Source organism: Oenanthe melanoleuca, chromosome 7, assembly GCF_029582105.1.
Source record: "Oenanthe melanoleuca isolate GR-GAL-2019-014 chromosome 7, OMel1.0, whole genome shotgun sequence".
NCBI classification, from domain to species: Eukaryota; Metazoa; Chordata; class Aves; order Passeriformes; family Muscicapidae; genus Oenanthe; species Oenanthe melanoleuca.
The window spans coordinates 22,083,972-22,096,984 of record NC_079341.1 but is presented as its reverse complement, the minus strand read 5'-3'; the positions used below and the strand labels follow the sequence as shown (position 1 = coordinate 22,096,984).

Below are 13,013 nucleotides of genomic sequence, written 5' to 3'. Positions count from 1 at the left end.
TCTTCTTGTTCTTACCTGCCTTCCTTTTCCTGACCTCTTTGTGTCTGGTGGGAAGGTTACCCCTTCCCATGCTTCACTGGGCTCTGCTACAGGGAGGGTTTGTGCTACCACTCCACTTTTCCCTGTCCTTCCCAGAGTGGGGGGTTATTCTTGCTGCTTTGTGGTAGGTAAACATACCCCCATGAATGGAAGAGCAGCTCCCAGCATAGCTGCCTTAGTCTGGGGTTTTCCTTATGTCTTAGGGACTACCCCATGCGTCATTAACCAAGGGGAACAGTGCAGTCCAGCCTTACAAGAGGGGTAGGAATGGTTGGGTGCCCAGAGCTGGCTCTTACTGGTTCAGGGTTCTATCCCCCCAGTACGGTAGGTAAATGCTGGGTGCTTGGGCAGGTTCTTGGTGCCCAGAGAAGGTGCTGATGTATGGGCCCTGGGTCTGGTAGAAAGCCCTTCCCTCCCCTCTCCTTGCAGCCCACCATTTCCCAGCGCTGGGCCCTGTTTCTCTGGTCTCCTTGGTGACAATCTCATCTCTCCTCGGCTTCTCTCCAGCACCTGAAAATAGCCTCCGAAAGTGGAGATGCCTGCTCCCTTCCCTGCTGCCAGCACCCGCACTGGCCAGGCTGCAGCCAGGCTGTTCTGCACAGCACAGCTGTAAGGGCCTGGCCCCATGAGCCCCTGCACCACTGCGGGATTTGGGCCACTCTCTGAGCCAGCACCAAGGCCCCGGCCTCATCCCTCTTCCTCCTGCCTGGCAGCACCAGGAAACTCCTTGTACCCTGCCATGGGCCAGTGTCCAGCTGTCCCCTGCAGCTGCAGAGCCCTGTCCCTTTAGCCCCGTAGCCACCAACCCGGTAGTTCACCCGCAGCTGCCCCGGGGCAGCCTGACAGCCTCCTAGAAACAGAAAATTGAGCCGGGGCAGGCAGAGGGCGAGCAGGAGGGGGTGGGCCCTCGCAAGGAAGGAGGTAGCCCCACAGGTCAGGCTGCCCCCGCCGTGGGACCAGGGTCGCTGCGGACAGTGAGCTGCAGCAGGACCCCGGGTAGGGACAGGCAGGGCTGGGCAGCAACGAGGACAAAGGGTCCGCATCCGCCCAGCCCACGGCCGGCCCCAGCTGTTCTCCAGCATCCCCGTGGGGAGGGGAACGTGTGCCCCCACCCGCGACGGGACGGGGCAGCACCGGGCAGGCTGGAGCACCGTTCCTGGAGGACGGAGGTGCCCGGAGTAGGGTGTCCCTTCGCTCTCTACTCCCAGCCATCTCTCCATCGCCCCTCCCTCGGGTCCCCAAAGTCAGCGCTGTCCCCGGGGCCGAGACCACCTACTTCAGCCCGGGGCTGCGGGGTGGCTGCGGGCGCTGCTCGGTGGTGTCGGCCGTGTCCCCCCCCCGCGGCGGTGGGGGCATGGCTGGCATTGCTCGCTGACACTCTATCTGCCAGGGCCACGCCAGCCGCGGGCCCAGAATAGCAGCGCTGCCCTGCCGATAGCATGGAGCGGCTCCGCGGCCCCGCCGCGTCCCAGGTACCGTCAGGCTGGGTGGGGAGTGCGGCCCGACAGACCCCCGATTGGGGACAGGCCACCCCGGGGGTGGGAGAATGTGGGCGGCTGACGAGCCCCTTCCCACGGACATGCAGCCGTGGGGACAAGGACGTCCCTGTCCCAGCTGTGCCAAGCCCCTTGGGAACGGTTGGGGCAGGTGGTATAGGGTCTCCTCCTTCTCGGTGCTCCTTAGGGAGTGGTCACTGTCCCTGTGCCTTCGTTATTTCAGGGTGGCCGGTAAACTTTGGCTCTGTCAGGCAGGTTTGTGGCTGGGGTAGCTCTTCCCTTGCACGTGCTGCTGTGTTATAGTAGGGTCCTCTGGGGACTGGAGGGACGGGGTCAGCCGTCCCGCCCTGTGGACTCCCTTATTCCTCGGGCTGCCGCTTTGTTAGTGTAGGTTTCCTGGGATGGACCTGGTCCCCGGGAAGGGCCGATGGGGTTGGCGAGGCTCTCGGCACGGGAAGAAGCAAGAGCGGAATTTACAACTTGGGACTGGGAGAGGATGGGCACAGAGCCGCTGAGAGACATGCTCTGGTCCAACAGCAGAGAGCAGAGGCAGAAGGTCCTGCCGTCTATGCCTTGTCCTGCTCTGGAGACCCTCGTGTCTCCCCAGAGCAGGAGGACAAGCTGGGTGTCCTGGACTGGAGCCACCATGGAGACTGCAGGCTTTGGGGGTCCTGGGCTGGTGGGGGTGCCCACATCCCCACCCTGAAAGGACAGTTCTCTCTGCCTGGTTTGGGTGGGCCAGAGCAGGTGGGTGGGTGCGGGCACAGTCCATGGAAAAGACTGGGTTAACTCCTGCTGACCCCTCCTCACTGTGTTGCCCTCTCAGGTGGCGCTGCTGGATGCTGTTGCGTGCCCTGAGGAGGAAGGTGGGTAGCAGGAAGAGTCTAGGCGTGTAGGAGGGGAGACTGCCTTACTCATGTGACAGTTGCATTGGTCCTTTGCCCACCCTGCCATACCTCTCTCCAGTCTGCACCAGGCTGGAGAACTGCAGTGCCATGTGCTGCCCCTGTGGAATGGGGAACAGGGGGGCTCTGTCGGGAGCATCCCCTGCTCCCCCCAGGCAGGAAGGGGCGGAGACAGCAGCTCAGCTCACTAGCTAGGGCTGGGGTGATTTTGCCTGCAGGATTTCCAAAGGCTGTATGCCCCAGGGAGGAGGAAGAGGAGGAGGAAGAATACAGGAGACCTGTCACCTTCACCCTGGGAAATGAGATACTGGGGCTGGGCCCAGAGACGGAGTTTCAGAACCCTGATGCTGAGGTCTATATGCACTTCCTGAGGAGCCACTGCTGTTATGATGCCATCCCCACCAGCTGCAAGCTCGTTGTCTTTGACATCTCCCTGGAGGTGATAACCTGGGGGATGAGTGGGGATGGGCAGTGAAGAAGCAGGCTTGGAGAGCCTCTGAACCCCTCTGCACTCTGCCAGCAGATCAAGAAAGCCTTTTTAGCACTGGTGGCCAATGGGGTGCGTGCTGCCCCTCTCTGGGACAGCAAGAAGCAGAGCTTTGTGGGTGAGTGCCAGAAACAATGGCTGGCCCCCTCCCCTGCCTGGCAGAGAGGGTACAGGCAGCGCTGCCAGCCCCACGTGTCTCCACAGGGATGCTCACCATCACCGACTTCATCAACATCCTCCACCGCTACTACCGCTCACCTTTGGTGAGTGCTGTGAGGAGGGCTTGGGGGATCAGGACATGCATGGGGCAGGGAGCAGCTGTCCCCACCACTCCTGGTCCTTCTTACTCACTAGACAATGACCTAGGGATTATTCTGGGCCAGACCAGCATCCACTTGCTTAGTTGCTTAGTTGCTCACCTGCTTAGCTCCCAAAATGTAATCTCTGTGCTTGGGTGATGAGATGCAATGCCCAGGGAAGGGGGCAGTGTCTCAGAGTGCCCTCAGTTCCCCATGCAACCACCATGACCAGGGCATTTCCCTGCCTTCAGGTTCAGATCTACGAGGTGGAGGAGCACAAGATTGAGACCTGGAGAGGTAAAAATCCTCTGGGTGGCTGGGCTGATGTTGTCACACAGGTCATGGGATGGGCTCTGGGGTTGTGGGGCTGCAAGAGAGGGCTGGAGGATCTCCTCTCTTAGCTCTTTTCCTTGGCAGAGGTGTACCTGCAGGGCTCCCTCAAGCCATTGGTCCACATCTCTCCGAGCAATAGGTGAGAGCCTGTCCACTGGGAGAAAGCATATCCCTTGGAGTGGGGGTGTATGTGTGCCTGGGACACAGCCCTCTCCCACCACAATATCTGCATCACCCACAGCCTCTTCGATGCTGTCTACTGTCTGATCAAGCACAAAATCCACCGCCTGCCTGTCATTGAGCCTATCTCAGGCAATGTCCTGCACATCCTGACGCACAAGCGCATCCTCAAGTTTCTCCAGATCTTTGTGAGTGCTGGGGCTGCTTGTGCACACTCATGGCCAGTGTGTTGGGGAACAGAGAAGGGTGTCAAGGTACATGCAGCTGCCAGCCCAGCCCTGCCCTGTCCCATTGAAGGGTTCTACCATCCCCAAGCCACGCTTCCTGAAGAAAACAGTGCAAGAACTGTGCATTGGCACTTTCCGTGATCTGGCTGTCGTGCCTGAGACTGCCCCACTCCACACTGCCTTGGACATTTTTGTGGATCGCCGTGTCTCTGCCTTGCCTGTCATCAATGATTCTGGTACCTGGGGAGGGAAAAAGTGATGTCCTCATCTCCCTCTGCTCCAGCACCATCCCTACCCAAAACCCTTGTCCTGCCCCTTGGGGTGCGGGAGGAACATGGCAGGGGGTCCCAGGGCTCCTCCCGCAGCCCCTGCACTGTTTCTCTTTGCAGGGCAAGTGGTTGGCCTGTACTCGCGGTTCGATGTCATTGTGAGTACCCTGCCTGTGTGCGTGCCCAGGCTCAAGTTTGGCCCCTTGCATGCACTGCTGGGGTGCTCATACCTGTCTGTGCCCATGCAAACAGTGTCATGCATGTGCTAGTGCACATCTGCCCTGTGCATCTCCTGGGCTCAGTGCCCCTTCTGTGTTGGCACAAGGGGGTGCGGGAACACCTTGGGGCGCTGAATGGGGTCACATCTCTCACAGCACCTAGCAGCCCAGAAGACCTACAACAACCTGGACATCAGTGTGAGGGAGGCACTGCAGCAACGCAGTATCTGTCTGGAGGGGGTCCTCACCTGCTACCCCCACGAACCCATGGAGGACATAATTGACCGCATTGCCAAGGAGCAGGTGAGTGGCTGGGATGCCTTGTGCCAGCCACAGCTGCCAGCTGCCCAGCCTGCTGTGATGCTCTGCCTGCACCCACAGGTCCATCGCCTGGTTCTGGTGGATGAGAACCGGTACCCGCGGGGCATCGTCTCCCTCTCTGACATCCTGCAGGCCCTTGTGCTCACTCCTGCAGGTATCGATGCTCTTAACTCTTAGCCCACGGTGCTCCACCTTTCTCCACTTGCATCCTCAATTTCTCTCCACTTCAGGTAGGCGCCACCCCCCAATGAATGTGTGCCTGTCCTCCCCCTGCTGCTGGGTCACCTGCCTCTGCCCCATCCAAAGTGGTGCTGGGGGATGGAGGAGGCTGGGGATAGGGTCTGGCTGCACTGGGTGCGCAGGTGGGGACAGCAGGACGCAGATGCTGCTTGTCCCAGGGTGACACAAGGATCACAGGGGATTCCTGGTGACTGTGAGGAAGGATGGGGTCACCTTCCATGGAGACACTCCGCCAGAGCCCCATTTGGGCATGTGGAATGCAGGTTTGGCAGATCCCAGGGTTTTGGGGTGTGATGCACCCCAAGACAAAAGCCTATTTTTGATCTTGCTTCAATTCCCCCCCCAAGACCTGAGCACTTCCAGGGCCATTCCCAAGGGACACAGAGAAGACAGACCCCCGCTCACACACCCCAGACATGCTGCCCACCACTAGCCAAAAGCAAAATGTGGACAACCCATGGGCCCCAGCTAGCAGAGCCCCCCACCCCCTCCACTTGCAGCAGCCCCAAAACTGTCTGTTCCAGAGTCAAGCCTCACTCCCAGGTGGCACTGGAACCAGACTGCCTGGCCACCTGCAGCTGGCTCTGCTCACCCACTGCCTAGTGAATCCTCACTGGCTGTGGGTGGGCATGGTCCTGACACCCACTGCAGCATCTCTTTAGGGGTGAAATGAGGAGGGGGGAGCTGGCTCCAGTTCCCAACTGCTTCCCAAAGGTAATTATGCATTTTGGGGTGGTGGTGGGCAATGGGTTGGGACAGGCCTGTGCCTAGCACTTCCCCCAGCTGTGCCCAGCTGCTCTGCACAGAATGGGGCTGGGAATGGGACATGGGATATCCCCATTGCCCCCCTCCCCCCATTCCCCCATCATGGTGCCTTTGCTCACCCTATCCCTTGGGTTGCCCATAGGGATGGCTGCGTCCGGAGCTGCAGGGGGTCACTGAGATGTCCCTCTCCAGCCAAAACTGCCTTCCCTCCTACCCAAGGGCTTGCATACAAGCAAGGAATGGAGGAAAGACTCCAGTGTCCACTGGGATGATTGGAGGGGCCATATCACAGAGTGCCCAGTCCAGCACTGATTTGGGGTTATGGTCTCACACGCTCTCTTGCCCCACAGGCATCGATCGATCCTCACTCTGAAGACACCAGGGAAATGCCACTGTCTTGTCTGACTGGGGGATCTCTTGCATGACCTGTGAGAAGGAGGCTTGGGCCTGAAGGTTCTCTGTGGGGAGGACATGCCTGTTCACCCCAGCCCTCGGGCTCGTCTTGAGTCCAGGGCTAGATCCTGCCAGCCTTGGAGAGGCAGAAACACTGAAAACGAGACCCAGGGGTTCCTCCTGCCAGTGAGCACACAGTGATGCTCAGTGGGCACTGTGCTGGCAGGGCTGCAACATGCCTGCAGCTGGGCAGAGACCCATACAGCCCCAGAGAACCTGGGCTCCTGCTGATGGATTTGAGCATTTCTATTGTGGCTCCCTCCTAGTGAACACAGTCCCACTGTCTATGCCCGGTGCCTGGTAGCATAGGCTCAGCTGCACACACAGGCTTTTTTATTTTAGGGTCACGCGGGGCTGGAGCTCTCTGGCAGAGGCACAGTCTGTGCCAGAGCTGGCAGCAGGATGGGCACTTGCATGGAGACCCTGTGCACGGTTTGGAGTGGGCAGGGTGGGCAAATATTTATTTATTTGTTAGTCTGTTCAGCCTTGCTGTAACAAAGCAGCCTGGTCCAAGAACTGTCTCTTGTCTTTCTGGGGTAAAGCTGGGCATGACTTCTCTGGAGAGAACCAGGCTGGGGAAGGGGTACTGGCTGCTTGCCAGCAAGTTTGGCACTGGCAGAGTAGCACCTCTGCCCATGTGGGTAGAACCAAGGGGATGGGGACACAGGGCATGCAGTCTTAATCATCTTGGTGGCGTTCAGGTCCCTTTGGGGACCCACACGAGGAACAGAAGCTTTGGTACCAGCAAGGTTTCTGCCTGCTGCTTCCCTCAGCCCAAGAAGGAAAGTATGAGGGGTTCACTGTTAAAAATGTCCCATGCTCTACCCCTCGAGGACCCTGGGCAAATGGCAGTGTATCCCCTGCCTGTGGCTGCTGCCAGCTGAGGGCCTTGCAATGGTCCTGGCTTGGAGGTAGGAGATTCTGAGCTGATCTTTCTCCTCCTGCTTTGCCTGCAGCAAGCCCTGCCATTCCTGTGACTCCATACCAGCATCTCAGTGCAGTAATAGCTGACAGTGGAAAGTCCCAGGAATTAATACCCCTCCTATGCTGGCTGGCTCTGCCAGGGAACACAGTACCAGTGCTGGGTGGTGACAGGCCTCCTCCCATGAGGGGAATGTGCTATGTTATTGCTGTGCTTTCCCAGGACCGGCTCTGTCCCTTGAGAAAGGTGCAAATCCCAAATGCAGCCACAACTCAACCCTCTCCTGAGGGCAAGGGGAAAAGTGAGGCACAGAGAAGCTTCTGAGGCCAAGGTCAGCTGTTCAGACAGGACCCAGATGTCCTGGCTCCAGGCACAGATCCACGCGCAGCTACACAAGGATGGGATGAAGGAGACACCGAATGGCTGCAAGCCCCCTCCCTGCTTTTCCCCAGCCCAAAAAGAGCTCCCAGGTTCCTGACACAGCCCAGCTGGGCACGGGATGGGGGAGACACAACCCTCCTGCAGTGTGTCAAAGGCACAGCAGTTCCCCAAGCCTCCTGCTGATTTTGGGCAGGGGGATATGAGTGTCCCAGGGGTGATTTGTGGGCAATCTCTCATCCTCCCCACCTTTCCCACTGTGGGGCTGTGAGCCCCCTGGCCCAAGCTGGGCAGGGAAGGGGTTTGCCTTCCTGTCCTCCTTGTGGTGCAGTAAGGGGGATCTCCATTTGGCACCCAGGGTAGGGGTGGACGTGCAGTCAGGGGGCTCCTGGGCGAGCGATGAATTCCAGGTTGATGGGCTTGTCAGCCACCAGGACAATGCGGGACACAGATTTCACTTCCACGCCGCGGGGGTCCGGCCGCACCTCAAATGCCTGGATCATCTGTGGGGAGAAGGGGGGGTTGGCAGGGCTTGGGGACTCCCTGGGACCCCCATCCCAGCTCGTGGCAAGATACCCGAAGTGAGGGGATCCCTACTTACCCTGGCAAGGGCCAGGTGCATCTCCAGCTCAGCGATGCGGCGTCCGACACACGCGCGGACCCCGTAGCCGAAGGGGATGGAGCTGAAGGGGTGGTGAGGGGAGCCATGGCCCCGGAGCCAGCGCTGGGGCAGGAACCGCTCCGGCTCGGGGAAGTAGGTCTCATCATGGGACATCGCATAGTGCGCCAGCACAAACAGGGTCTGCAGGGCGAGAATTGGGGTTTAACGACCCCACCCGGCCCCACTGACTGCAGTGGGGATCCCCACAGCACGGCCCCCACTCACATTCTTGGGGAAGAGGTAGTCTCCGATGACAATGTCCTTCTCATAGAAGACCCTGGCGTTGGTGGGCACCACAGGGTAGACTCTGTGATATGGGGAGAGTTAGTGGGGGAGCAGGACTCATCTGGAGATCCCAGAGAGAGTGAGACGCAGGCAGGACAAGGCTCAGCAACTCCCCAGAGGGGAGGTGGATATTTGCAGTCCATAGGGACTGAAATCCAGCCTTCCATCCTGCCTGCTTGGTGCACCCCCCCTGGAGAAGGGGCTGGTGACCAGGACCTTAGGGCAGGGACGAGGCTGGGATGTACCTCAGAGTCTCCTTGATAATGGCCCGAAGCATTGGCAACTTGGGGATATCCTCAGCAGCAGGAAACCGGTCGGCAGGCACCACAGCTTTCAGCTCCTGGTACAGGGTCTCCTGGATGTCTGGGTCCCGGGAGAGGTGGTACAAAGCCCAGGACAGCGTGTTGGAGGTCTGGGGGAGTGGAGCACCAGAGGGAGTGAAGGAATTGGGGCCAGTACCTGAGCAGCCTTGTGCCAAGCACAGCATCAGTATGGCAACAGAGAGCTCCTGCTCTGGTGCTCAGAAAGTCAGGGGTGAGGGGCAGCAAGCACAGGGGAGAGAGAGGCAGGGAGCAGGGCACAAAGCAGAGCAGAGGACAGGGTCTGTACTGACCAATCCCTGAGGGTTTGCCCCTGTGGGGCATCAGCCCTGCAGCAACCAGGCTGGACCTCACAAGGGCTGGGTGGAGCATGGCCCCGTGCGTTCCCCTGGGCATGGAGCTCAGCAGGGATTCCCTGGCAGCAGCTGCCTGGCTCTCACCGTGTCCACACCAGCAAGCAGCAACTCGGCCACGCTGCCATAAACCTCATCCAGGCTGAGTCTGCCACTGGCCAGAAGGTAGCTCAGGTAGCCGGACACCTCCTTGCCACGCTCCACCTGCCCCTCCAGCTCCTTCATCTTTCGGTCAATCAGTGTCTTGCCTGCAGGGACAGAGAATGGGAACCAGACAGAGTGAGGGCTGCCAAAAAGACTTTTGGCTAGGGACTGTCCCGCATTTGAGGGTCCTTAGGGAGTCCAGAGCCACCACACTGGACCCCCTTCGTCACCACTCACCGAAGGCGAAGATGGTGTCCCAGCTGTTCAGGTAGCGGTCCCAGAAGGGCAGCACCTTGCGGCTCCACCGGGGCAAGACAGTGGCAAAGATGGAGTTCTTGAACATGAGGTTGATGGAGTCAATGAAGTGCTGCGTCTCAGCAGGGACCTGCTGCTTGAGGCACCCGATGCGGGTCTCGAAGAGGATGTAAGAGATTCCTGCGGGGGACAAACAGCATGCAGACCTCCGGGGGAATGGGAAGAGTGGGACAGGACAGGGCTGAGGAGGAGGACACCCCACCTTCCAGAGCGAAGCGGTAGAGCAGGTTGGCCACATCTTCCACCAGCACCCCCGAGGGGCTGCGGCTCCGCTCCTCGCGCAGCCGCACCATCAGGTCTGACACCACCTCCCCGATGGCATCCGCGTACAGCAGCGCCTCCGAGGGCTTCAGCAGCCGCTTGTTGAGCACCTGGCGCAGGCGGTACCAGCGCTCCCCTTCCCTGCATGGGGACAAAGCTCAGCGCTGGGGGCACGGACGGGCAGGGGACAGTGGCTGGCAGCAGTTCCCCAATCCCTGTGCACACACCCCCCACCCCAGGAGTCATCCCAGAGGTCATTCCACCCGCCGTGGCCACGCCCTTCTACTTGGTGGGTACACGCAGCTTGCAGGAGTGGGAGTAATGCAAACTGCCACACCTCAGGAGGGGGCAGGAGATGTGTGCTGCCCCAGGGAGCACGGCCAGGGCAGGACTCACTCGGTGAAGGGTCCGTAGGGCAGCTGCCGGGTGTCCCGGTGCTCCTTCCACAGGGCCATGTCGCTCCGCATGGGGTACTTGCCCTCCTGCCGCAGCAGCTGCTCCAGCACCACGGGGCTCCCAATGTTGATGTTCCTATAATGTCCGAAGGTTGACTTCCAGATAGGTCCATAAAGGCGTCGGGACATCACCTGTGATGCACAAAACATGGCAGGCTCAATTGGATGAGCTGGGTCAGATCCTCCCTGCCCCAATGCTGCCCTGAATGTGCCTATCTGTACTCATCCCATGGACCCCTCAGCATCACCTGAGCTCAAGCACCTGCCTCTAACCTCCCCAAGCTGGCAGCATCCTTGAAGTGCTCTGCAGGTGGCCTGGGCTGGTGTCTTCGGGCTCATTTCCTCTCTCACCACTAAGTACACCAGGCACTGACCCACCAGCACAGACTGGCACATCCTTCACCCACCCCAGAGGTGCAGAGAGAGCCCGGTGGGTCTTTTGGGGAAGGAAGACCAAGAAGGCACAGCAGGGACAGAGACAACTGCCAAGCACAGGACTGTGCCGAGATGCAGGACCATTGCAGCAACCACCAGCAGGACTAAGTCCTGCTGCTTCTAGCATGGCCCCAGCTCTGCTTAACCTGGGGACAACAGCCAATGAGTGGGTCCTTGAACTCACCACCCTGTAAGGGTGGTTAATGATCAGCAGTGGGAGGCAGCACCAGATTAGAGCATGACCAGACTGCTCCCAAAAGAGGCTGTCACCTCCAGGGCATGGCCCTGAGGCCACAGACTCACAAACCAGCTAGCAGATGTTAACCAACATCAGCCCTGCTCTGGGCCCTGTTGGCTGCAGCTCCCCTCTCCTTGTCTGCAGCCACAGGTGTTATGCCTGCTTCCCTGGCAGGGAGCACTGTAACCTCCAAGTGCATCCCTTGGGGGCAGCTGGGCACCCCTTTGCAGGTGGATCTGCACAGGGCCATGTCCAAAGGTTACTTTCCATCCCACCCAGGCACTGCCAGAGCCCCTGCAGAGCATGGCCAAGCACGGGGAGATGCAGGGGACTTAGCAGGGAAGCCCTGGTCCCCATTCCCCGTGGCTGCGGGGATGCACGTGGTACAATCTCCCTTGGTGACTGTCTGCATCGCAGCCTGCGCCTGGATTCAGCTGGATTCGTCACCACGGGGAGACGTTCCTCGAGCATGGTGGCAGGAGGGGGAGGGACGGCTGCCCCGGTGCTGCAGGCAGCTCGAGGGCACGGGGCAGCTGTGCCCCGGCTTGAAGCCTGACCACCAGCAACTGCTGGCAGCCAGGACCTGACACAGTGCAGGCCTTGGAGAGCTGGGCTGTGAGAAGCTAGCGCTGCCTGAATCTGGGGAAAGGCACCTCCAGAGCATGTGGGCATCCTTCTGCAAAGCTAGGCTGTGCTCCGAGTCCCAAGGGCAGGAGGGAGCAGGAGGAAGCTCCAGTGCCTACACCCCGAAATCCCACTGTCCTGTGACAGCCCCTTCTCCAGCCAGAGGTGCCTGCTGCTCTGAGATGCCAGGGAGGCCTGATCCCGCACGCTTCTCGGGCTGGTCAGAGCTCCAGGGCGCTGGAAGATGCCGCCTGGCTTGCAGCCAGCCAAGCCCATTGCTTCATCCGACGTATGAGGAAGTGTTGACAGAAGAAAACAAATACCTCTGCCTACCCCTCCCGTGCCTTGGTATCATCTGCCCAAAAACCTGCCCGGTCACTGGCACCCAAAACCGCTGCTCCCTCCAGCTGTCGCAGCCGGGAGCCCGGGGATGCCAGGACCGTGTGAGATCCCCCCGAACCTTTGCCCTCAGCTGCCTGGCCGGCTCGGGGATGCTGGAGCTGTCCCGGGCTGGCTGGACCCTCCCGAGAACACTCGGTTCTGCTGGCCCCTCTCTGCCTGCTGGCCCCAGCATCACCCTATGGTGCTGGGTGCCCCTCACCGCCCAGCCCCTCTGCTCCCCTGCTCTGCCGCCCCCGTTCAACTCCCTGCCGTCACTCGTCGGCCGCTGTCCCCCTCCCTGGAGCCCATCTCCCCTTGCCCCCAGCCCGCACACACTCCCTCCCTTGCAAAGCCCCCCCAGGTACAGCAGCCTCCCCGCCGCCCCCCGGAGCCCTCCATCCCCCGCACCCCTCCCAACCTCGCCCGCACCGACGCCCCGTGCAGGGTCGCCAGACCCCGCAGCCCGAGCCCCGCACCCCGCACCCCGGGCCGGGCCGCACCTGCAGCCGGTGCGTGTGCAGCAGGTAGCCCCGCAGGAACAGCCAGACGAAAGTACGGAACAGTCCCGGCCCCGGCAGCTCCTCCGGTCCCTTCAGCCGCGCCGGCCCCGCCGCCGCTGCCGCCGAGCCGCCGGTCCTGCGCGGCGGTGCCGGGCTGCTGCGCGGCGGCGGCGGCGGGCGGGGGCGCAGGAGCAGCGGCAGCAGCGACCACCGGGCCCCGCCGCTCGGGCCCGCCATGCTCCGTCGGCAGCGCACGGGACGGGGCGGGGCGGGGAGGCACCGGGGGTGGCGGGGGGCGGCACCGGGGGCGGCGCGGGGGGCGGCGCGGGGGCGGCAACCGGGAACCGGCACCGGGCACCGCGCACCGAGCATCGCGCACTGGGCACGGCGCACCGGGAATAGAGAATCGCGCACCTGGTGCGTTGCGCAACGCGGAGTGGTCCCGCTGCTGCGCTCTGGATGAGGGGTACCGGCTGCTGCTCAGCGGGGACCGGGCACCGGGCAGTCCG

At 61.1% G+C, this 13,013-nt stretch overlaps 2 protein-coding genes across 4 annotated transcripts; one reads left to right on the top strand and one right to left on the bottom strand.

The window, feature by feature from the left end:
• The first annotated feature begins 90 nt into the window (after positions 1-90).
• Positions 91-6,743, top strand: PRKAG3 (protein kinase AMP-activated non-catalytic subunit gamma 3). 3 transcript variants are annotated; one of them, XM_056496035.1, is made up of 13 exons: positions 91-1,511; positions 2,362-2,401; positions 2,659-2,879; positions 2,964-3,045; positions 3,132-3,190; positions 3,478-3,523; positions 3,644-3,698; positions 3,801-3,927; positions 4,037-4,202; positions 4,356-4,393; positions 4,610-4,756; positions 4,835-5,004; positions 6,130-6,743. In XM_056496035.1, the coding sequence occupies exons 1-12, from the start codon at positions 1,479-1,481 to the stop codon at positions 4,949-4,951; spliced, it is 1,131 nt and encodes a 376-aa protein (XP_056352010.1). In that variant the 5' UTR covers positions 91-1,478; the 3' UTR covers positions 4,952-5,004; positions 6,130-6,743. The 3 variants fall into 3 exon arrangements, with proteins under 3 accessions (XP_056352010.1, XP_056352008.1, XP_056352009.1); XM_056496033.1 differs by having other exon boundaries at positions 2,961-3,045; XM_056496034.1 differs by having other exon boundaries at positions 2,961-3,045; positions 4,835-5,728; positions 6,130-6,318.
• A 729-nt stretch (positions 6,744-7,472) lies between these two features.
• LOC130255402 (sterol 26-hydroxylase, mitochondrial) lies at positions 7,473-12,770 on the bottom strand. Its single transcript, XM_056496032.1, has 9 exons — positions 12,505-12,770; positions 10,268-10,458; positions 9,813-10,012; positions 9,533-9,730; positions 9,239-9,399; positions 8,724-8,890; positions 8,419-8,500; positions 8,134-8,334; positions 7,473-8,035 (listed from the first exon to the last, which is right to left on the bottom strand). The coding sequence occupies exons 1-9, from the start codon at positions 12,739-12,741 to the stop codon at positions 7,910-7,912; spliced, it is 1,563 nt and encodes a 520-aa protein (XP_056352007.1). The 5' UTR covers positions 12,742-12,770; the 3' UTR covers positions 7,473-7,909.
• Positions 12,771-13,013: the final 243 nt, after the last annotated feature.